Source organism: Pithys albifrons, chromosome 19 (assembly GCF_047495875.1).
Source record: "Pithys albifrons albifrons isolate INPA30051 chromosome 19, PitAlb_v1, whole genome shotgun sequence".
Classification (NCBI taxonomy): domain Eukaryota; kingdom Metazoa; phylum Chordata; class Aves; order Passeriformes; family Thamnophilidae; genus Pithys; species Pithys albifrons.
In genome coordinates, this window is record NC_092476.1 from 8,729,764 (window position 1) to 8,753,438 (window position 23,675).

At 46.2% G+C, this 23,675-nt stretch overlaps 1 protein-coding gene across 1 annotated transcript in view; it reads left to right on the top strand.

The window, feature by feature from the left end:
* Positions 1-23,675, top strand: part of FOXK2 (forkhead box K2) — a 50,082-nt gene that overhangs the window by 12,604 nt on the left and 13,803 nt on the right. Inside the window, exon 2 of the mRNA XM_071574030.1 lies at positions 22,881-23,075. Coding sequence (XP_071430131.1) covers positions 22,881-23,075 — 195 coding nt within the window. The remainder of the gene's footprint in view (positions 1-22,880; positions 23,076-23,675) is intronic.

Here is a 23,675-nt window from a genome sequence, read left to right on the forward strand (position 1 = left end):
GCAGTAAAGAGCAGCGCTGAGCAAAGAGGTGCTAAAGGAAGCACGTGTGAGTGTCCTGGGTGTGGCTGAGCCGGGCTCGGGTCGGGTTTATGGGAGGTTCTGCCTGATCTGCCTCATCTGGTCATGGTCCATCGGGATGTGGTGTGTGGCTGAACGCTGGTTTTGGGGAACCCAGCTGGAGCTCTGGGGTAAGAGTTGCCCCAGAGTGTCTGTCCGAGGGGTTGGTGGCTCTGGTCCTCTCTGCCCTTCCATCTTCTGCCTGTGTTTGCTTTCAGTAGCATGAGGTGCTGCAGGCCCAGCACGGAGCTGTTCAGCTGTTCAAAGGCTGTGAAAACCCTGCTTTGAAGAGTGTGCAATATATTCTGAGGCAACTTCATTAAAATTACTTGATTGGGTAATAAGATTCTCATAGGATGATGAAATCCATCCTCATCCAGCCCTACTTCCAGTGGCACCCCCAGGATCAAGGACAGGCTTTTCCTGGCACCCCTTGTGCAGCTGCCCCCCTGAGTGGGCAGGGGCAGCAGTTTGAGGGGGTTCCCCGTGCTGGGAACGTGCGTTCTGAAATGAATGCAGAGCTGAACTCTGGGTGTAGGGTGGGCTCTACAGTTTGTGGTTGGGTCAAGTATTATTCATTCAGCTTTCTAGATATTGATAATTGCCACAAACCTGCTGGCCCTGGGAGCAGCACAGTGTGTGTCAGTTGAAGGGCTCAGACAACAGGCACGTGTGGCAGCTCCGGAAGGAGGTGCAATAGGTACAAACCACAGGAGGAGTTCAGTTGTTTGTTTATCCTCCTCAATTGAAATTCAAGCCTTTGCTTTTAAAACCTTTTCCTGATACTGGTCTGCCCATAAAGCTGAGAAATGCAGTTGGTTTGTGTGATCAGCAAATTCCAGACCCCTTTAACAGTGCTCAGCTGCCTTGTGAGCCCCTGACAGACAGAACACCCTTCTGCAGTGAGAGGTGCAGAGCTGGGCCCCTCCCTGCCTCCTCCATTGCTTCATTCTCCCCTCACTGCGTCCCCTCTTTGTTCTCCTGCCTCCTGAGGGATTGCTGGGCCCTGAGGATCATGGAGAGACTTGAGGAGTTCTTGGGAGCTGACCTGACAGGGTCTTGGGAGTGGTGAAGCAGTGGGGTGAGATGGAGGTGACAGCAAAGCAGGCTTTTCCAGAAGCGTTCCATTTTGACTTGTCTCTGCTTGAATACCCAATTCTGTGAATGGCCAGGCTTTCTGTAGCAAAACTTTCTTCACTGTAACAGAAATTCTGCCAGAATTCTCTTAAACTTATTTAAAAAAGATCAATTTTCCTAGCTGTTTTGTTTTTTGAAGGTTTTCCTGTGGGCTGAGTTGCCTTTTTTCTCATAATTTTTCTTTAACTGCTGGAGCGGGGCCAGAGAAGAGCAAGGAGGCTGGAGAAGGGACTGGAGCACAAGTGCTGTGGGGAGAGGCTGAGGGAGCTGGGGGTGTTCAGCCTGGAGAAGAGGAGGCTCAGAGGTGACCTCAGCACTGTCTGGAACTGCCTGAAGGGAAGTTCTGGCCAGGTGGGGGTTGGTCTCTTCTCCCAGGCACTCAGCAATAGGACAAGGGGGCACGATGGGCTCAAGCTCTGCCAGGGGAAATTGAAGTTGGAGAGGAGAAAAAACTTCTTTGCAGAGAGAGTGCTCAGGGATTGGAATGGGCTGCCCAGAGAGGGGCTGGATTCCCCATCCCTGGAGGTTTTTCAACTGAGCTTGGCCGTGGCACTGAGTGCCATGATCTGGTAAAGGGACTGGAGTTGGCCCAAGGTTTGGACTTGATGATCTCGGAGGTCTTTTCCAACCCAATCCATTCTATGATTCTGTGCTCTTAGGATATAGAGAATATTACCTGGTCAAGACAGAAAAATTTGGCACTAATTGTTAAACTTGTATGAAGATAAAATGGAAAACCTCATTCACAGCTGGGAGAAGAACTTGGATCCTGTCACCTTTGTCTGTTTTAAACACGCAAGTTAAATTCAAAGCAATTTGTAATGGAGGCTGTAAATGTCCTTCCTGGATTGTGGCCTGTTGTGAATGGCTTTGCCGTGCCCTGCAGGGCAGCCAGAGCTGCTCTGCCAGCACAGCCTCGGACACACATGTTGACTTTGCTGTCGGTGGTGAAACAGCCCTGCTTGTTTTATGGGGTGGTTATTCTGAGGTTGGAAGATTGTTGAGCCTGGAAGAGATCACTAACCCCAGCTTGCTACTTAGCTATAAATAAGTCTGGTCTGCTGTGGACTAGTAAGTACTCAAGATTCTTACGTGAGGTTATTCACTCTTACCTGGGGCTATCAGCAAACTGGGTGGTTTGAAGCCTTTAAAGAAAAGAAGCATGCAAGCCATGCAAGAGAATCAAAGCATCTGAATATAAATAATTCAGCCCTCAGTCAGAAGGATAAAATAAAATTCTATGAAAGTTTCAGGTTTGGGGTTAGTGTTTTAAAGATATTTTGGCTTCATAGTAGCTGAAGGAGAGATTATTTGTGTTTGTGGATGTGTGTTCTTGGTGTTAGCTGGAATGTTGCTGAAAAGTGTGACATAAAATAATTGAGCTTCATCTGAAGAGCCTGAAAGCTTGTTGTATAGATTGCAAAATAACCATCGTGTGGGAGAGTTTGATTTTGACTATTTGGAGAAATAATAGCGAGAGGAAACTGAGGAAAGTGGTATAATAAGAAATGTTAGTTGTAAAAATCAGGCTTTTCCACAGATTTTGAAGTGAAGATAAAATGCTGCTGTTGTGAAAGTGAACCTGGGAGATGGCAGTGTGGGAATGTGTTGTCCAAGCCTCCTTGTCTGGCACGCTTGAGAAGGCAGGGTGTGTTTCTGGTAATTCTCATTATACTCCTCTGCTTCCATTCTTTTACTGAAAGGTGTTGATGTGCCTCATCCCAAAGGTAAATTCTTGTGTCTGAAACTTTCTGCAACAACATTTTGTATTGCAGGGCTTGGTGGTTTTCTTGCTGCTCCAATTAAATTCCTTATCTGAAGGTGTAAGTAGTTTAGGGTTAATTACTGTCAGACAAATATAGGTGAGTGCCAGGGGGTTGGGGGCCTGTTTGTTGCAGTGACACTGCCCTGAGCTGGGACATCCCTGGGTGTGTTACACCAGCACGGTTCTGTCCTTCTGGTGACTCTGTCGGGTTTGTGGGAGCTGCTGGTTCCAGCTTTGCCCAGGAGGTTTGGAGAAGGGAACATATACACAAGTGCCCGGTGTTTTTGTAGGGCTGTATGTGGTCAGTAGTTACTGACAGAGATCATGCTGAGTGTGTGTGATACAGAGAGAACAGGGGGCTGGGCTGGGCAGGTTCTGCACTGAGTGAAGGGGACTTTTATTTCTAAATCCAAAAGGTCCTTAGTTACTTGTGATGGTTCACACCATCTTTAAGTCATTAGAATAACCCTCTTAAAGATGTTCTAAATGGGGACAGGATTTGACTTGTGCAGGTAGTGATTTAATACAAAAATACAAAGGAAAGAGCAGTCAGTCACTCCAGGGGATTTAAAATGAAAGTACTACAGGACGGGTATTGCAAAGGAAGTGAATAGATCTGATGGTAGGCACTGATTTGGGTGCAGAAGGGACTGATTCAGGTCAGAGAGGAGCAGAGAGCAGAGATCATGATCCTTCCTCAAAGGATCCGTGTGTCAGCACAACAGACAGCGTTGTTGGTACGACTGTGACAGAAATGGCAGAGACAGTGGAGAGGGGAGGCAGAGCTGGCTAATGCAGAAAGCGGGTATTTGAAGTTGCACATTTGAACTCCATCTGAATCAGGTTGTTTTCCCCTGTGTTTTGGTGTCCTAAAACTACACCATGCATTTCATTGTCACCTGTGCCAGGGCAGCCCCGTGCTCTGTGTGGCTGTTGGAGAGCGTGGCTGCTCTGGGGGCTGGGTGTGCACTGCAGATCATGGAATCACAGAATGGATTGGGCTGGAAAAGACCTCTGAGATCATCAAGTCCAACCCTTGGTCCAACTGCAGTCCGTTTACCACAGCATGGCACTCAGTGCCACAGCCAATCTCAGGTTAAAAACCTCCAGGGATGGGGAATCCACCCCCTCTCTGGGCAGCCCATTCCAATGCCTGAGCACTCTCTCTGCAAAGAAGTTTTTTCTGCTCTCCAACTTCAATTTCCCCTGGCAGAGCTTGAGCCCATCGTGCCCCCTTGTCCTATTGCTGAGTGCCTGGGAGAAGAGACCAACCCCCACCTGGCCAGAACTTCCCTTCAGGGAGTTCCAGACAGTGCTGAGGTCACCTCTGAGCCTCCTCTTCTCCAGGCTAAACACCCCCAGCTCTCTCAGCCTCTCCCCACAGCACTTGTGCTCCAGTCCCTTCTCCAACCTTGTTGCTCTTCTCTTCTCAGCTGGGTTGGAAGAGACCTCTGAGATCATCAAGTCCAACCCTTGATCCAACCCCACTGTGATCACCAGCCCATGGCACGGAGTGGTGATCACAGTGGGGTTGGATCAAGACATGGAGGATTCTCTGTCCCAGTCCCTTCTTCAGCCTCGTTGCTCTTCTCTGGCCCTGCTCCAGCCCCTCAATCTCTTCCCTGAACTGAGGGGCCCAGAACTGAACACAACACTCAGGCTCATCCATAGCCTGGCCTGGAGGAGCCACAGACACCACAGGAGTCATTTCATGTAATCTGAGATCAACTGAGTCTGCTGCTTTTAAAAGTTGCTTCACGCTACCACTGGTTACATTTAATGTGAACCCTTGGAATGAGTTAGTGCCAAGCAAAGCATTGTTTGGAGCATGGAGAAATAACCTGGGAGCCAAAATTAGCCTGTGTTCCTGTGGAGTGAGTGGTGTGTGTTTCGTCAGGGCTGCCCAGATCATGCAGTCCCTGAAGGCAGCACATTTCAGTGTTAAATGTCTGAGCCATGACAACATGGAACATGCTGGTGAGTGGGGCCAGTAACATACGCTGCACACATGACCAGCACATGCCCCCACTCCAGCCTAGCCAGGAATTATTTTCTTTCTGTTACAAGCTGTTTAGTTTTGAGAGGTTTTTTTCCCCTCGGTCAGTGTCAAGCACTGAGCCTTTTGGGGTCCCCCCCCCCTCTTCTTTTCTACTCTTTCTATTGATTCTTTGTATTGATTCAGAAATTCCCTGCTGTGTTTACCCCCAGCCCTGTTTTGTGCTTGTTTTCTCAGGATGTCATCCCTGGTACCTCCTGTGGTAGAATCCTAGAATGGATTGGGTTGGAAAAGACCTCTGAGATCATCAAGTCCAACCCTTGGTCCAACTCCAGTCCCTTTACCAGATCATGGCACTCAGTGCCACGGCCAAGCTCAGGTTAAAAACCTCCAGGGATGGGGAATCCACCCCCTCTCTGGGCAGCCCATTCCAGTGCCTGAGCACTCTCTCTGCAAAGAACTTTTTTCTGATCTCCAGCTTAAATTTCCCCTGGTAATGTCACTGAAATTGTGGAGACCAGGGGGATTATTTTCAACTTGAAATTGAGAGATAAAATGACCTTATCCTGAATCTTCTGAGACTTGGTCTATATTCATTAGTTAACTGTGATACCTCCTCTTTGTTTGATTTTTTTACCTTTAGGTTTCACATCTATGAAATGGCAGGTTTTTTCCCTCATCCCTTGTCATCTTCACTTAGATAAATGCTCTGCAGCAGACACTCCATAGGCCTCTTCTGCTTTTTAAACTCATTTTTGATGACAGCTCAAGCTCCCACCCTCCCTGTGACTCTTCACTTGCAGCAACTCTGTGCTCTGGGTTCTGGTACCAGAGCTCTGAGTGAGCACTGACCAGACTGATGTGCTGGGGAGCTCTGGGGAGCAACAGGAGATAAAGCTGTAGTGTACATACAAATGTATTGTCTCTCTGCTGTACATTTCATAACATTTGAGGGAGTGTCACCTCTCGGATGGGATCAGGCTTGACACAAAATTAATTGGACTTGGTGAGCTTTTGAGAATGAATCATCTCGTGGTTATTTGTGTGCGCTGTAGGTAACAGGCTTAGCATTGCATGCTGCTTTATATAGAGTATTCTTCTAAATGCACTTTCCTCCTGAAAGTGCATTGAATTAAAGGATATGCTGCTACAGAAGGCCTTTGCTTCTCATCTTAAATATATTGGTAAACTTATTTTTTCAAGCATTTGCAGTAATTAAAGCACCCTTCTCATGGTTCCTGTGTTTAGAAGCTTTTCTTTTCATCTGCACATTAGATTTATGCAGTAGTGCAGATTCATTAAAACATGAACGTTTTAAAAACATGTAGAGCAACATTCAGACCCAGCAGATAAACCCTTTGGTTCCAAGGTTAGTTAAAACAAACTTAATTGGGAGTTAAAACTGAATGGGCTGTCTGTGCTGCCCTGTGTGTGAGCTCTGGTGCTCACACTGTGTGCTCAGGTCAGATTAATTTACTGGTGGGCCTGAAAAACAATCCCTGGGAAGAGAAGGGGAGAGGCAGGTTTGGGATTACTTCGCTGTCAAGTCACAAGTGCAGCTTTTTCCATTACCAGATGGGAAGATATTAACAAGATTGATAAAGCAGTTTTATCAGCATTTCATAGAACTATAGAATGTTTTTAGCTGGAAAGGACCCAGCACTGCCAAGGCCACCACTACCCTGTGTCCCCAAGTGCCACATCTACGCAGCTTTAAATCCCTCCAGGGATGGGCACTCCACCACTGCCCTGGGCAGCTGTGCCAGGGCTGGACAGCTCTTCCAGGGAAGACTTTTATCCCAATATCCATCCTATAAACCACCCCAACACAACTGGAGTCTGACTCCTCCTGTCCCTATCCCTGGAGCAGAGACCCCCCTGGCTCCCCACTCCTGGCAGGGATTGCAGAGCCAGAAGGTCCCCCCTGAGCCTCCTTTTCTCCAGCTGAACCCCCCCAGCTCCCTCAGCTACTCCTGCTGCTCCAGCCCCTTCCCAGCTCATTCCCTGCCCTGGACATGCCCCAGCCTCTCAATGTCTTTTGTGTCATGAGCCCAAAACTGCCCCCAGGCCCTGAGGTTGCTCAGCAGTGCCAGCACAGGGGATGGATGGGCGCTGCCTGCTCCTGCTGCCACGCTATTTCTGGTACAAACCAGGTGTCACTGCCCTCCCTGCCCAGCTGGGCACCAGCACCCCTGGGTCCTTTCCCAGCAGCAGATTTTTCCAGGGCCCTGCCCCAGCCTGGAGCACTGCAGGGCTGTGGGGACCCAAGGGCACTTGGCTGTGTTGCACCTCCCACTGCTGCCCTTGGCCCCTCCATCCAGCCTGTCCAGAGCTCCCTGCAGAGCCTTGTACCCTCCAGCAGGTCACCTCTGCCACCCAGCTCAGTGTCACCTGCAGGGTCACTGGGAGTGCCCTTGGTCAGGATCAGTGACAGAGACACTAAAATGGGCCAGTGGGAAAGTGTTCTGCTCATGGAAGGTCTGAGTCATTCCATGTGATTCCTCCTCCTGTCTCCAGGGTCCAGCTGCCTCCCTGTGCTGGCTTTGGCACCACTGGATCCCTTGTTAGCTGGTTCTCACACTACCCCAGAGAATACTCTTGTGCTGTTCTGCTGGGTCACTTGGTGCTGGGTCACTTGGTGCTGGGTCAGCCAGTGATCACTGAGGGTTTAACAGCCAGAGGAGTCCTTGGCCACCCACTCACCAGGCAGGAGCAGCCACAGTGTTCTGGTTGCTGCCTCTGCCAGGTGTGGGTTTGCAGTCACAAATGTGACCCACAGCCCTTGGAATAAGAAGAAAAAGCAAAGGAGGCCACTGTGGACAATGAAGTTGGACTGGAAAAGGAACAAACTGTGCTGGTTCTGTTTTTAGTGGGTCCAAACTGTGCCTTTGATGGTGCTCGGTTTGCACTTCACCACTGATGTGTCTTCAAACACAGGTACTTGATAACCAGTTTCTGTATTCTCTTAAACTTCTGTGGTTTGGTTTTTGAGCAGTGATGAAGTATTTAAGGTTTCCTGTTGTATTTCAAGCTCTGTGCATCAGGTGAAGGTGCCCTGTCCCCTTCCTTGTACAGTTCTTAGGGAATAGTCACTGATTGTTCTGGCACTTCCATATAAACTGAGTGGTGTTTTCTCAGGAGAGAAAGCAAAACCTGAGTGTGAGACACAATTTTATAACTGAACTAATTAGTGCTCGTAAGGTCTTTCTGCTGCGATTCCCTGTGATGATTAAAGGAGTGGTAGTTTAAAAATATCTTCTGCACCTTTTTGACTCTCCAGAAAACATGACAAACTTGTGCACCAAAGTCAACATTTAATGAACAATCTGTAACACGTGGGGGGAAAATCGTGATTATTTCTTATTTTGGTGAAGGATGTAAAAGAACCATAGGTTTATAGAGACAGTTTTTAATCATTTGAGGTGTCTGGTGTCTCATTTTTTTGCTTTTCTGGCTTAAAGCTGTATATTTTTGTATACTGGGAAAGTGTTCATGTTATTGGAGTGCAGGTTAAGGCCACGGTTGTGCCCTCCAGAATTGTTAAAATGTCTTTAGATCTTCATATTTTCATCACTATCATGTCTGTTTTTGCTCTCATTTTTTAAAATAGAATTTAAAATATTAGTCTTTTACTTTTTTCCAGATAGATGTTTCTCTGATCATAAAGTAATTGGATGTATGAGTTGAAAAAGAGAGAGATGTAGGATTTGTTGCTACATCTGTATTTATGGTAACTTTAACTTAGGGGACACCTGGGGTATTATGGTAAATGCTGCATTTTTTGTGGTGCTTCCAAAGGGATTTAAAAATATATTTATTCTCAGGACAAAAGTTTTTTTGTCATTATTGACAGGAGTGTGGTGTGGTGCTGTACACACACAGGAAATTAGAAAACACTTCCTGTAACTGGGGATTAACATTTCATTCCACCACAGCACATCTTTCTGAAAATCTGAATCTTTCAAATATTGGCTGGGTTTTAAGGGTAAATGGAAACATGTTAATTTATTGCTGTGCAAATTGGTGTTTGCAGTTCTCTCTATGCAGCAGCACATGCAAGGGGCTCACCTGCATCCCTCCAGCTCTGCCAGACAAGTGGATTCTGCAGTGGAATTCTGAAGAAATCCCACGACTGATGGAATTGTTCACTACATTCCAATCTCACTACAGAAATGTCTGATTTTGTAGCAATCAGTGTTGGTGCATCACAGAAAAATGGCCTTCTGATAGAGGGAAGGTCCAGCAGACAGGTCTGTGGGGAGTTATAATTGATAATTTGGGGGTTTGTGGGATGGCAGTTCTGACAGTCCCAACTGAGGGGAGATGCTCAGTTGATGAACTGGGTAAGCTTGACCTGAGCAAATGTCGCTTGCATTATCCAGATCCCGGAAAGCTTTGGAGATTCCTGCTCATCCAGGGAAATTCAGTACTTGGAGCAATTCAGCAGAGTTTTCCTCTGTCCAAGAACCTCTTTGGAGCTGATGGCAACTTGCTTTTTATTCAGCATTTCAATCATTTTATAGACTTAACCACATCAGTTTGGCTGCTCAGAAGGAAGAGAAGACTCAATAGTATTTTTTATTTGGGAAGTCTCTAACAATGTGTCAGTTTGTACCTACAACGTTGCTTTGGCTCTGGCACGTCTCAGAGAAGGACCAGAGTTCAAAGCAGAGTGGAACAGTCTATTATGCACTGGGACCATTTTTTCTGATTAAATGTTCTGTTTTTAGAAAATCTAATGCTCTGGAAAAGCTAAATCACAGAAAAATTATAAAAGAAAGGTCTGGAATTTGAAGCTAAACCAAAAGAAACTACTCTCAAGACATGGTTTATTATCGGGAAACCTCAGCTTGGGTTTGATTCACACAACCCAAGGAGGTGCTTTTGTCACACCCTCCCCAGCAGGTGGGTTGTCCTGTGGGACTGAGCTGGTGGTGTGGGTGGCAGTGCCTGGTGCAGGAATGCTCTGAGGGTAAAACCAGGCTGAGTGGGGTCAGCAGTGCCCCTGCTTTACACTGGACAGGGAACAAAAAGCAAAGTGAACATGGTACCTGCCACAGATTTCCCTCACAAAGCAGTTTGGTTATTGCCAAGCAGAAAAAATAATTAATAACTGGCTTTTTTGGCCAGTGAAAGCTTTTGGATTTTCATTCCATTGGAAGGGGCAGGGTAGGAATATGATTAATTAAAATAGTGGCTATAACATAGATAAACAAACCTAAAGTGAGTCCTTCAGTGTCCTCAGGATGTGCCCTTGGTGCTGAGCATCTCTGGGGTGCCTTGTGGGGACATTTGCCCAGGACAAGTGCCAGGAGTGAGGAACACTTGTAGGAACCTGGCAGCTGTTTGTCCTCTGGAGGGAAGAGCTCTTCTTTTGCTTTCCTTTACTAATGAAGATGAGACCTTTTTAATATTGATGATATAAATTTTAGCTTTCTCTGCTTAGTTTTTTTAATTACCCAAAACCACTGTTTTAATTTTCCTCTGTCCGATAATGGAGAAAACAAACAGGGATACACAGGTTTGTGCAGCTTGGCATCTGCAAACTCTTCAGTATGTAATGTAGATTTTAAATAGAATGTGTGCATTTAACGTGCAGTTTTCATGTGCTAGTAAAGCAGTGATGAAATGAAAATTCCTTTAGCTCTGTTTGGGAGTGTGTGATGCATTGCTTAAGATATGTGTGTGTGTGTGTGTGTGTGTTACTCTTTGCCATGTCCCTTCCCAGCCACCACTTCTGTGCTCCTTAAACAGCTCCTCTTGTGCAACAAACTGATTAAAATACTTGAGTCTTGTTTAATAAAATAATCTCCTTTTTCCTGAAGATGTCTCTCACCTGATGTTGTGCCTCTTCAAGTGGTTATAGAAAAAAGTCTTGGGGGAGGATCCAGTGGTTTAAACAACGATTGGGTGTTGGGGGAAAATATGTTCTGTTCCCAGCTCTGTTGCACTCTTGCCAAAATAGCTTGGCCAAGTAACAAATCTGTTTAATCTGTTTTTGAAAATGGGGATAATACTTCATGGGCGGGAGCAGGGGATGATGATGAAATTTCACTGCTCTTTTCCAGCACTTTTTTCAAGAGCTCTGCCTCGTCTTTTAAAATGATCCCTTGGGTGTTTAAGGGGATTACTTGGTCTGCAGGGTGAACTCCCCAACTCTCTCCCTGCTTCCTGTTTTTGAGGACTACTGGTGCAGGTTTCCCTGGTGCTCCAGGCTGTCTGACATGCACTGTCCTGTGGGAATGCTGCTGTCCCTGCACTTGGTGTTGGCTGGGAGAGCAAACCCCGCTGGGTCTCAGGAGCTGACGTGTGTGTCAGTGTCAGTGTGTTCTAATGGGAGTGCTGCAGAAGGGAGAACAGGGGGTTAGTTGTAGCTGAGCCCTTGAAAGCAGCACGTATGGGAACACACACATCAGTTCTGGAAGCTTATTTCTTGGTATTGGTTCAGATTTCAGCCTTTAAAAGGGAAAGGTTTGGACAGTTCATATTGGGAGCGTTTTCTTGTGTAGCAGGTACAATAGAGCTTTTAAATTCAGGTGTTGTGATGGTTTTACTGCACCTTTTGGAAGCAAGATTAGACTGAGATGACTTAAACTTACTAAAACGTCAGGAGACTGACATTTCAGCCAGAATATTTTCTGCTGATTTGGCTGGAGGTACCAGTGGCTCCTGAGGGCAGGAAAGTGCAGTTTCTGTGGCGGGTGCAGGGGGCAGGGAAGAGCCTCATATCCCATGGAACCATCCCAAGGTCAGGGTTTTATTGCTGAGAGCCTGCCTGGTACCTGTGCTTCAGGAATCTATGTCATTCATCACCTTCCTAGATGTTGTTTGGAGTGGGTTTCATTTTGCTTAATATTGAAGGGGAGGTTAAATAAATAAATAAATATACAGCAGAGGAACTGGACACCACACACAGATCAGTGTGGTGGAGTGAATGCCCCCTTATTACACACACCACACAGTTTATACAGGGTTGAAGCCACGCACCATTGGCTGAGTTGAACCTCACACCATCAAGCTACAAACTTTAATTGGTTATAATCCATATCTCACAAATCCAGTGTTTATATTCTCTCATCCTGGCTGTTTTCAAGCACCTGCAGAGTCCTGTGAGAAACTACTGTGTGAATTCCTGGGGAGTAACCTGCTCCCCACCCCCCTGCAGCAGCTGAGCTCCTTGCTGCTTCTGAGCTGATAGCTGGGTCTCACAGGGTTTTATAGAGATCAGAGCTGCTCATTCCTGATGCTTGTGTACCTGCAGGAGGTGAGTGAGAGAGATACTCTGTGTGTGTGTGTCTACATCTAAACTCCCTTTCTAGAAATGCTAAATAGCCCCTCCTGGTCCTGATCTCTCCAAGGCACATCAGGCCCTTCTGTGGGATGAGCACCATGAGGTGTCTGTCCACTTCCACTCCCTGTGGAGACAGATGAGGAACCAAATTTCTCCTTGGAGACATCAATTCCCTGATGATGAAGCCTGTGCTGCTGCTCCTTTATCAGTGCAGTGCCAATGATTGGCCTGGATTCTCACACAGACTTTTATTGAGTGTGTTTGTATTCCTGGGCGGATTTCCACTTGCGTGACTCTCTGACCGGCTCAGTCACGGCTGTTGTTTTGATTCGCTTTTATCCTTCTGCACTTTCCTGCTGCCCCGTGCACAGCCCTTGGCTGGAGAGCTTGGCAGGGTCTCAGAGCAGCTCAGGAGGAGGAGGAGGAGGAGGAGTGCTTCTTGAGGGATATTTTCCAATAACAACGAGCTTGTTGTAGATTAAATAGTTTCTTTGTGGCTTTTCAGACTCTTTGGCATCTTGATTGGTTCTTGATTGCCCACACAAGTGATGAAGGAACCTGAATTTATGGACCACTGTGGAGTGTTTCTGGAGGGTGTGCACATTCACTGGAAAAGTGTTAGGAATTTGCAGATGGAAGAAGTGAAAAGCAGTTTGAACAATCATTCTTGCAGAGTACAGTTGATTTTAAAAAATCTCAGGATATCTTGTAAAATCTTGATTTGTTCTGAGATACCAGCCCAGCAGTGTCACCACAGTGAAGCAAGTATGGAATGGCTCTTGAACACCAGACATCTTTAGGTGACTGTGAAATTTAATTAATGCCCATAGCTGTATGAGAGGAGGCTGAAAAAAGCCCGTTCTTTGGCCAGTCAGGCAGATTTAGGGAGGAAATTAAACACTGCTGTCTGCTCAGAGTTGGAGTGGTAGGAAGCAGTTTTTGTCACTCTTCAATGGCCTGAGTTAGTCATGGACTTGTGTGTCAAATAAAGGGCTGTGCTGCTCTTGGAAGCAGAGCTCTGCCTTGAAAAGCCCATCTAAAATAAACTTTGCTTCCTTGATTCAGGAATAATCCCTGTGTGTGCAGCCCTGCCTCTGTGGGAAGCTGCTCTCCTGGTAACCACTGGGAAGTTTGGGCACAATTTTGCAATGGAACGCAGGTCTCTGATGAGGTAATAAATGAAGGCTTTTGTTACTAAAGTAATGTATGAGTCACAAGTGCCTTTTTTATGGTTTTGCTTGCGTCAAAACACATCATGACAGCACTTGTTCACTGCACTCCTCCTCCTGCCTTAATTGTGAGGAGTGTGAGATGCCAAGAGCTGTCTGCCTGGCTCCCAGCAGTTTGCTCTGCTTTGCTGAGAGCTTCTTATTTAACCCCGACTGATATTATCAGAACTTCAGTAGTTCCACGTGAACCTTTGCCCCCCCAGGAGTGCCCTGTGGCCGAGGGCACCTCCAGGCAACCAGCCTGGTGTGGGGAAGGGTGGGACGGGTTTGGTTTGTGCTTGGAAATCCTGCGCTTCATGGAAAGTTTTGGAATGGCCTTTTCTTTGGTGAAAGTTGGAGCTTGAGTGTTTGATAACAGGAAACCACTGTTAAATGCAGTTATCTGGAAGGAAGAAGAAATGATAATTGATTTTTATTTTCCTCTTGCCAGTGTGTTGTTTCTTTCTGCCCTTTAAGCAGGGAACTGTTGTGTTACAGAGCGATGTATGTCGGCTCTGTTGGGGCTCGAAATTGCTGTTTGCAGTTTGGCACAGACTGAGCCACACAGTCTCTTGGACAAATTTTAAGTTGTTTTTATAGTTTAGAAGGAAATGTAGAGATTGATACCACACAACCTGGCTCTGCATACGGCTTTTGTGTACTGAGATGCTAAACACCCGAAAATGCAGCGTTTCCATAGGCGGAGTTTCTTTTGTATTCACAGGCTGGGGAGCCTCAAATTCCAGAGGCATTACATGAGCAGTTTTAATGAATTAGTGTCTGGTTTTCCTGCAGCAGATGTGACAAGCAGCTTTATAAGCTGCTTCCCATCGATCGCTGTTTTCCAGCTCTTTTGTGTCTTTCTTTTGCTGAGAGAAAAGCAGGGAAGAGCTCGGTTTCTACAGTAACTGCTGCCTACACTCTGCCTGCAGGCCAAGCCTTTCCAGCCCTGCAGCCTCTGCTGGGCTCCTGCTTTCCAGTTCTGCACCTTTTGTTGGGGTTTCTGGTTGGTTTTTTCCCCTTCTTGCAGGTTTAAATATTTTGCCCTTTCAGAACAGAGGAGAGTGCGGTGGGAATTGGTGATTTTGAGATAGGTACTTTTAATTAACCCCAGCACGTTGCCATGACTGGAAGATAACCCGAATGTTTTTGCTGCTGATCGATACCAGTGTCTGTGTGTGTGGTCGGTGCCTGAAGAAAACGAGGTGCCTGCCTTTGAGCTTCGAGCATTTGTGGTGGCACTTTTGCAATGCCTGTTTGTGTAGTTAATAATGCAGGGAGGGCTGAGAGCAGCTCAGCTCCTTCACAGAACCCTTTCCATTTGCAGCAGAATCTGCTGTAGTGGAACAACTTCAACATGTCATTTCAGTCTGAACTCTTGAACGCTGTGAGAGAAAGTGTTGTGAAGTCAGGGTTAAAAATACCCAGTTTCTCATGACGTGGACGAGCTGAGCACCATTTCAGACAAGGTCATGTGTTTATTACTCAGTTTGTGTTTGCTACTGGTGGCTCAGGAATGTTCCCGTTGTCGTCATCAATATTCTGCTGTCATAGGATCATTTTGTGATGCAGGCAGGCTTGTTCCAGACCCTTCTGAAGGCAGGTCAGCACCTTTCCTGTAAGGAGCACCAGCCAACAGCCTCACAGGTTACTTATGCCCTTGCTAGAACACGAGCAGGGGAGTCTGTAACGAGGATTCCCATGGGGGGCCATTAATTTACAGCCAGATTGTATTTCCAGCCTTTGCTTACAATTTGGTACAAGTGTTTATTGGCCTGCTTGAATTAACATGAGGCCACAGCAATATTTCATCCCTCCTGGCGCTGCAGAGATCTTTGCTTTTGAATCTTGAGACATCTGAGAGTGTAGATAGATCAGTGATCTTTCTCCTTAGGCTGTTTTCCATCCTGAGAAAACACCCAAATCCTTGTGAAAAGCAAGCCCAGTGCTCAGAATGAAAAGTCACTTTGCTGGTTTGAAGCTGTGGGAGTGTTTTGCTGCTCTGGCACTGGAGGTGACTGTGGCCATGGAGCCCCCCTGCTGTCTGTGGGGACATGCTGTGCTCTATTGATCCGGGGCCACAGGGATCGATCCCACAGGATGGGGGGATTCAGGGGAACACGAGCTCGGATTCGCTCCCAGGGGAAAGGGCTGCTCTGTAAAGGGCAGTTCCTTTGGGGGTAAACTCTAGAAGTGTCCTGACTAGTAATGGCCAGACATAATTGGATGTAAATTTGTGGTAAATAAGCCACATCAGGGCCTGGGTTTGGAGCAGGGAGGAGGAGTCAGTCCTGCCACAGTGGGCACAGGGACCTGTGGGGGGTGATGCCACATGTCCTGGCTGGGGTGGCACCAGGACATCACACCCTGCCTGCTAAAAACCTGCTGCAGGGCTGGGGCTTTGTGTGCCATTAATATAAATGTTATGAGGGAGTTTGTTTGATCACCAGCAATAGAGAAAAACAGGTACTCCCAGAGAAGGTTTTACAAATGCCACGTTAAAGTTGGAATCTCTGACAGGAGCACAAGGTTGTGTGTCATGCAGGTGAACAAACACTTGCATAAGAACATTGCCCATGGAGAAAGTTCTCCCTGTTTAGGACAATAAGAAAATAATTGTAATCTTATTAGTATTGTAATATACTGGGTTATATTAATATATACTGTTATATTCCATTACATACAGTAATATACTGAACAACCCCTTTTGCAGTGTATCCATGGTAAGATTTCCTGTGCTTTTAGCATTTTTGTTATTATTCTAAGTGTTACAGCAGCACTTTCCTTAATGTAATCCTAGAAAAGACTTTGTGAAAGGATTATCTGAACAGTTATTTCTGTTTAAAGAGTCGAGACAATGATTACTACAAAAAGGTATGTGATTTTTTTCTGGTATCTCATCCTTTATTAGTAACCATTTAGTGGTGGGAGTTTTCGGGTGGCTGTTCAGTACATGAGCATTTGGATGGATTTATAGATCTACTTTCATCATTAGCTTGGAAACCCAGATTTGTAACTGGCGGGTACTTTTAGATCATCTTGAAATTAAAACTGTTCCATTTGTCTTCTTAAGAAGTTTTGGTTTTGTTGATTTTTTCAGCTCTAAAGGTGATGACTCTATTCAGGAAATGGACTGTGGTATTGACTTCCAGTTCAATTAAACACAGCCCAAAGTCTTAAAAATAAATTCCAGATGTGAATAATTTATGCCTGCTCTTGGTGTTGAGCAATCAGAAACCTTCTGGTATAAAATTCAGAAGATGAGGAAGTTAGAAAGTGTAATTGTGTAATTTTTGGAAAAAAAACCCCAACATGCTGAGTGAAGCAGCCACTTTCTCCTTGGGGTGGGAATTGTTGCTTTTCCAAGTTAACTGAAGTTACTTCTCTCAGGCACCTCTAAAACACAGAGTCCCTTCTCTTCTTAGAGGGTTCTGAGTGTTCTGTGTGTCAGTTTGATGAGAGGAACCAAGCTCAGCTCCCCCTTCAGAGATGCACTTTTTCCAGGGCATGAAGGCACCAAACAGCTTTACAAAGGCTGAAATTACATGAAATTGTACTTAACTTTTTGAGCTTTTTTTACCTCCATTGCATTTCTAGTTGTGTTTGTTAAGACTCATCTTTTAAACTGTGTTTGGTTAAAACCCATTGCTACATATTGTTTAATGCATAATTAATTTCCTAATAATCCATTGTGGTGGAATCAATAATCAATGAAGCAGCAAGTGGAGAAAAGATGAAATTGGGGTCCTTGTGTTTTCAGACTGAAAGGGATGTTTCAAACTGGTGTGGCCTGGCCTTGTGGGAGGGGGTTACACTGGTGGCACTTCTGGGGTGCTCAGGGACTGCCACACAGGTCAGGGACCTGGGGTTTGTTTTTCCCTGGAGAAGCCCAGGGGTGAATCCAGTTGCAGCCTTTCCCTGCCCAACGGGGGGCTGTAGGAAAGTGGAGCCAGGCTGTGCCAACAGGCTGTGCCAACAGGCTGTGCCAACAGGCTCACAGTCTGGGCACAGGGAGCTGTAGCAAATTGCAACCAAGAAATCATACCTGAAATTACACAAGTGAGCAAACCCCTTCACCAGCTGAGAGTGTAACTACAGGAATGAGTTGCCCAGGTCTCTCCTTGGAAGGCTTCACAATCCAGTGGGACAAGGCCCTGGGCACCCTGTTTGTGCTCTGAGCAGGAGGTTGGGCTGGACACCTTCAGAGCTGCCTTCCTAACTTGGCTTTTCTGAAGGATGAAGAAAAACAATTTTTCCTTGACTTGTAAAACACAAATACATCCAAAGTGTGCCTGGAGTGTACACTGTAGTTCTGGTGCTGCAGTGTCAGTGTGCACATCCTCTGCCTGAGTATGAACAAATAAATTGGCTGTGAGAGGCATTTTGAGTGGAACGAGGGCAAAGCCCAGTTGAGAAGTTGGTCATAAGTAAGTAGGTAAGAGGAATTAGAAAAGGGATTAGCTTCAAATCTCTCTTCCATGGAAGGGAGGCCATGCTAGGAGTGCAGTGTTTTCCATGTTTTTTGGTTAGTTCACTGATGAAAACAGGAGGAGGAAGTACAAATTCCTGCTGTACTGTCAGGGAAAACTGTCCTGGAGGAGCTGTTGGTGGTGCAGGTGCTGGTGGTGACCTCTGCTCTCTCTGGGGGTTCCACCACCGCCCCTGCTTGCCCTGAGAGGGTTTGAAGGCCAGAATGGACAAGAGCAACCTCCCAGATGCTGACTGGACTCTTCTGAGGGTCTCAGCCTTTTAATGTGAAAAGTTGAAGCTGTCCTGGCTCTTAGTAAATCCACAGGAGTTCAAAAACCTTGCACCTTGTTATTCTTTTAGATCTGCTTAAATCTCAGGGGATCCTTAAGTTACCTGGGGTTCAGTATCCCAGTCAGTGAAGGAATTGAACTGTGCAGCTGTGACTGCCATGGCTGGAGGGCTCTCAGTGCTGAACCCCCATCATCTGTTGGAATTTAAAGTCTAATAAAAGCAGTGGGATGGCAGATTCTGTCCAGTTGTGGTCCCGGTTCTTGCGTGGCAGTTCAACTGAAGTGACTCAAAGGGTACTGAGGCACTGTGTGTCCCAGCAAGGTCTGGGGACAGGGAGGACATGGAATTCCTGCTGTTGTAGGGGAAGACAAGACAAAGCTGCTCATTTCCAGTCACATTTTCACATAGGCAGAATTACAAGTGTATCCTTAGGCTTTGCCTGCAGTGCAGACAGAACTGCTGAGGTAACAGGACAAAATATTAGAAATGCAGGTGTGACAGAAGCAAACTTTGCACGTTGTCCCCTGAGATGCTTCTCTGACACCTGCAGAGTTGCCAAGCCCTGTGGAGGTCCTGCCTGGATCAGCATCGCTGTGCTTGGCTGGGAACTGCAGGGACAGGAGGAGGTTTCTGGGGAACAGTTTTGTGCTTCTTGTCAGTTTTCCAGTGGCCAACCCAGAGTGAACTTCTATTAATTTCCAAAAGAATCATTAAGGCGATGAGTTGCATTTCAGTTGTGACCCCTGCACTGAGGTTCCCTGGGCCACACTCTGGCCTCTGTCGTGGTGCTCTGTAGGGAGCACAAGGCAAAGACTCCTCATCAGTAAATGCACAGAATTACTTAATTGCAGATACTGTGAATGGTTGTTTGAAGTACATAAAATACAGTGCTGGTGCCTCAGCTCATTGGTGTTGTGTGTGTTTGTCACACAGGTAACCTGAGACTTTTCCTCATAGAACTGCTCAAACATGGATGGTTTGCAAACGTTTGGTTTTAGGAGTCTGTTGGAGGCTCTGATTAATTTCCTGCTCCAAATGGCATCATCCTCTAAAGGCAGGATGGTAGTTACATGAGGTACAGAGTGACAGCTTACGAAAATAACCAAAAAGGAAAGCAAAAAGGCAGTTTTGTCAGTGGGCTGTGTGGCTGTTTCCCCTCCAGCCGCCATCCTGTGGTAGCACATTGTGAGACTGCTGTGAACGCCTTACACAGTGAGTAAAATCCACTTCTGCTTGTTGAGCTCTAAATGTTTGATGAGGTCTCTCCCTGTGGGTGTGCTGTGGTTTTTGTTTAGTTCGTTGTATAACTAAAGAATATACCAAACCCAGCTTGATTCTGATCATATTAGAACACGTTCTGTGCTTTGGTTTTGGAAGTAAATGTTAACACATTTGAATAAATGTAATTTATTCAGGAATTCTGTTGGTTAGTGTATACCCTTTATTCAGCTTTTTGGCTGAATTCCAGCTATAAAAATAAGCTTCTATTAAAAAAATGTTTACAAATATGAATCAATTGACAGATGTGGTCTTTTGAAAATACTCAGGTGTTATCATGCTCTAACCAGCCAGGGATTTGTAAGCAGTTCTGTCTTCCTTGCTAACCCTGTCCTGTGGGGCTCAGATGGGCAGTGTGAACTGCACTGGTGATACCCTTGGATTTGTTTCCCTGTAGTTCCTGCCTGTTTGTTGGCACAGTTATGACCTGAGGAGAACCCCCTGCGTGGTCAAAGCTCCTGGTTTGGGGCTGCACGTTGTGGGTGGGTTTTTTTCCACCCTCCATGAACATTTGAGAGTCTCAGCTCTGGGCTGAGCTTTGAAACCTGTGCCTGCTTCAGTGTCCCCTGAGGGAGCTGCCCTTGCCTGGTTTGCCAGAGGTGCCCAGGAGAGGTGATGCATCCAGGGACACAGGAGTGTGGGAAGGGAATGTTTCCATATGTGTGCCTACATGGAATTGCTGAGTGCCTGTTTGCTGCCTCTCCATGTCTCTGGTTCTTGTGTTAAGTCGGGAAGATTCACCTCCTTCCCTTGTACTCTGCGTTGGGGAGGCCACACTGTGAGTGTTGTGTTCAGTTCTGGGCCCCTCAGTTCAGGAAGGAGATTGAGGGGCTGGAGCGGGGCCAGAGAAGAGGAACGAGGCTGGAGAAGGGACTGGGACAGAGAATCCACCATGTCTTGATCTCAGAGGTCTCTTCCAACCCAACTGAGAAGAGAAAAGCAACGAGGCTGGAGAAGAGACTGGAGCACAAGTGCTGTGGGGAGAGGCTGAGGGAGCTGGGGGTGTTTAGCCTGGAGAAGAGGAGGCTCAGAGGTGACCTCAGCACTGTCTGGAACTGCCTGAAGGGAAGTTCTGGCCAGGTGGGGGTTGGTCTCTTCTCCCAGGCACTCAGCAATAGGACAAGGGGGCACGATGGGCTCAAGCTCTGCCAGGGGAAATTGGAGATCAGAAAAAACTTCTTTGCAGAGAGAGTGCTCAGGGATTGGAATGGGCTGCCCAGAGAGGGGGTGGATTCCCCATCCCTGGAGGTTTTTCAACTGAGCTTGGCCGTGGCACTGAGTGCCATGATCTGGTAAAGGGACTGGAGTTGGCCCAAGGGTTGGACTTGATGATCTTGGAGGTCTTTTCCAACCCAATCCATTCTATGATTCTCCTCCCCACCCTCAGCCTGGCCTGGCACTGCAGGGCTCAGGCTGCTCAGACATACACGGATTTTTCCCAGGCAGTGAGAACTGGGAGCAGGGAATGAGCACCTCAGGTGATGTCTGGTTGTTCCCACGGGTTTCTCGAGTTGAAATAAGTTTGGCCTGAAAATAGTTAAGGTACATTTTTCAACCATGAACTGCATAGGACAGGTGACTACAATTTACATCTGTCTCTGTGTCAAACAGATGTTGTTCATGTTCTCACAGGGATTTTTGCTCAATCTTTGGCTGATGTCTTTGAATACACTTGAGGAGTGTTGTCGTTATTGCTGATTAACTGGAATGCTTTGAAAACTGTTTTATTAGCAAAGCAGCCGAGACCTCCTTCCATTGTCACTTAAAACACTACAAACACAGAGTACATCCTGCTGGAGAAAGCAAAGACACGAGTTGTTACTGGAGATCATAAAAAACCCCACAGCCCAGCCCAGAAATCAGTCCCTGTAAGTTCTTGCTGAAAGGCGAGCGCTGCTCCTGGCACAGATTCTGTTCCCAATTTAGTGCTCGGAGCACATTTCAGAAATAGGTCGCTGTTAAAGGCGGCCACGGCCGTGCTGAGACGTGAGACACAGCGAGGGAAGGTCACTGGCAGCTCTCCCTCTCCCCCTGCTCCTTGGGTGTGGATTGTAGGCAAGGAGAAGCTCTGCAGTGCATGTGGCAGGGGACACACTGCAAATCAAATGCTGCCTTTGTTCTATAAACATCCTTGGATCTGTTTTAAGAAATAAAAGCCAAAGCACATGAGAGTTCATGTTTTCAAGGCTGCTCCTCAGCTGAGTGTTCCTTCCAATTCTTACATCACTTTTATGTTTAATATATTTTTCCAGAGAAATGGCCACTTTATTTACAGTCTGTATTTTGCATTTGTAGCTCATTTCTTTCCAGCCTGCTCTTGTTTCCTTTCTGTGTAAAACTAGACCTACCTAGAAGCACTTAAAAAACCCCAAACCAAACCCAAACCCTGCATTTCGTGAGGTTTGTTTCTGGGTATGGTGTCATTGAAAAGTCCTTTTCATCATGTGGGAGGTGTGTAAATGTCACTGTGGGTTTAGTGTAGTCTGACAGCTTAAGAATGAGGAGATAGCAAAGTTATTTGAACTGTATTTTTATAGATGCTTTTGTTGAAAGAAAATTAAGCTGCTTGTTTGCTCAATCTGTTTATTTACTGAGAAGTTACAAACAGCTTGTCCTGTTTAATTGGGTTCAACTCTAAATGCTGTGGAAGGGGATGTAGAAAGGAGAGTGCTTAAAGGTGCATTCACTGTGGTTTATTTTTCAAATTTCTGAACAATTACACATTGTTAATTTAATGTTAGTCATTAGATCTGGGCATGTAATCTCTGGCAATATATGAAAATGGGCAGCTTATGGAAATGGGGTCTTAAATTGAGTTCTGAAAAAAGGTATTGAATGTAGTAATACAGCAGCAATATAGTCTGTAAATGAACAGAATTAGAACTGATATATGTTTAATTTAATAGATATTTTAAGAGAAAAGAAAGCTCTTAGACCAGCCTTGTGAAAATAGGTAGACCTCAAGTTGGGCAGCATTTATGCTCCTGATCAGTTTTGCTGCCATGGACCTACTTGTTCATTTGCTGAAGCCATTCTTTGGGATCATACAATAATGGGCTTTTGTCTTTAGAACAGCACTGCTTTTGGGGCTGGTGCAGGATCAGGGTGAACCTCAGGAAATCTGGAGACAGCACATGAACTGCCCTTGTCACAAAGAGCTGCCTTTGCCCGTGTTCCTTTCCAGATGTCAGAGCTGCCGAGTTGGGGACCTTTTTCTGGTCACATTGATCTGTCTGTGATCTGTAAATTGAAGATGGTTGTGGGTAATTACAGAAGATACCATACCTTTTAAATTCTAAATGAGCTTAGGTGGTATGTGCAGGTTATGCAGAAAGCCTTACATTGTGTAAACAAGCAGCTCATATATTTGTTTTCTCTTTTTTCCAGCTGTACTTTCAGGTTTCCCAGCACAAACATCAAGATAACATTCACAGCTCTGTCCAATGAAAAGAGAGAAAAACAGGAGGCCCCGGAGTCCCCAGTGAAGCCTGTGCAGCCCCAGATCTCTCCCTTAACAATAAACATTCCAGACAACATGGCTCACCTGATCAGCCCTCTCCCTTCTCCCACGGGAACCATCAGGTATTTACCTGCAGGTGGGACGCAGGGCTGGGCAGGCTCGGGCTCAGCTCGGCCTCTCACTCACTGTTGGCTCTGAGGGCACACTTGGGTTGCAGCTCAGTGTCACCTGCCCTGCAGAATCCACCTCTCTGCTGACTAATAGCAGAGTTGCATGGACAGTCTCTAATGCTCTAATTGGACATGCTAACTGTGTAACAGTCTGCTCTGCAGCTCAGAACAGCCAGACAGCAGATCTTTTTCTTGCATTCCAGCTGGTTTAAATTGCTTTTTGCTCTTGCATCTTTCTGGCAGCACTTCAGATGAGATGAGTTTAAATCACACCATTTTTAAACATTCTCATTTGTCACTGTGGCCCCAAGTTCATCATAAAAAAAATGGTGTTTTGGGTTATCAGTAGAGCAGAAAATGATCTCTTACTCCAGAATCTTTGTTGTTGGTTAGTCACTGCTGGGAGTAACAGGCATTTTACATGAAATCCAGGGTGAGGTGCAGGGTGTGGACAGTGGGAGGGTCATCCAGGATTTTCCTTGCCCTGCTGCTTAGTTTGGTAATTGTATCCATTGACTGACCTGTTCCTTGGGACCAGACTCAGTGACAAGC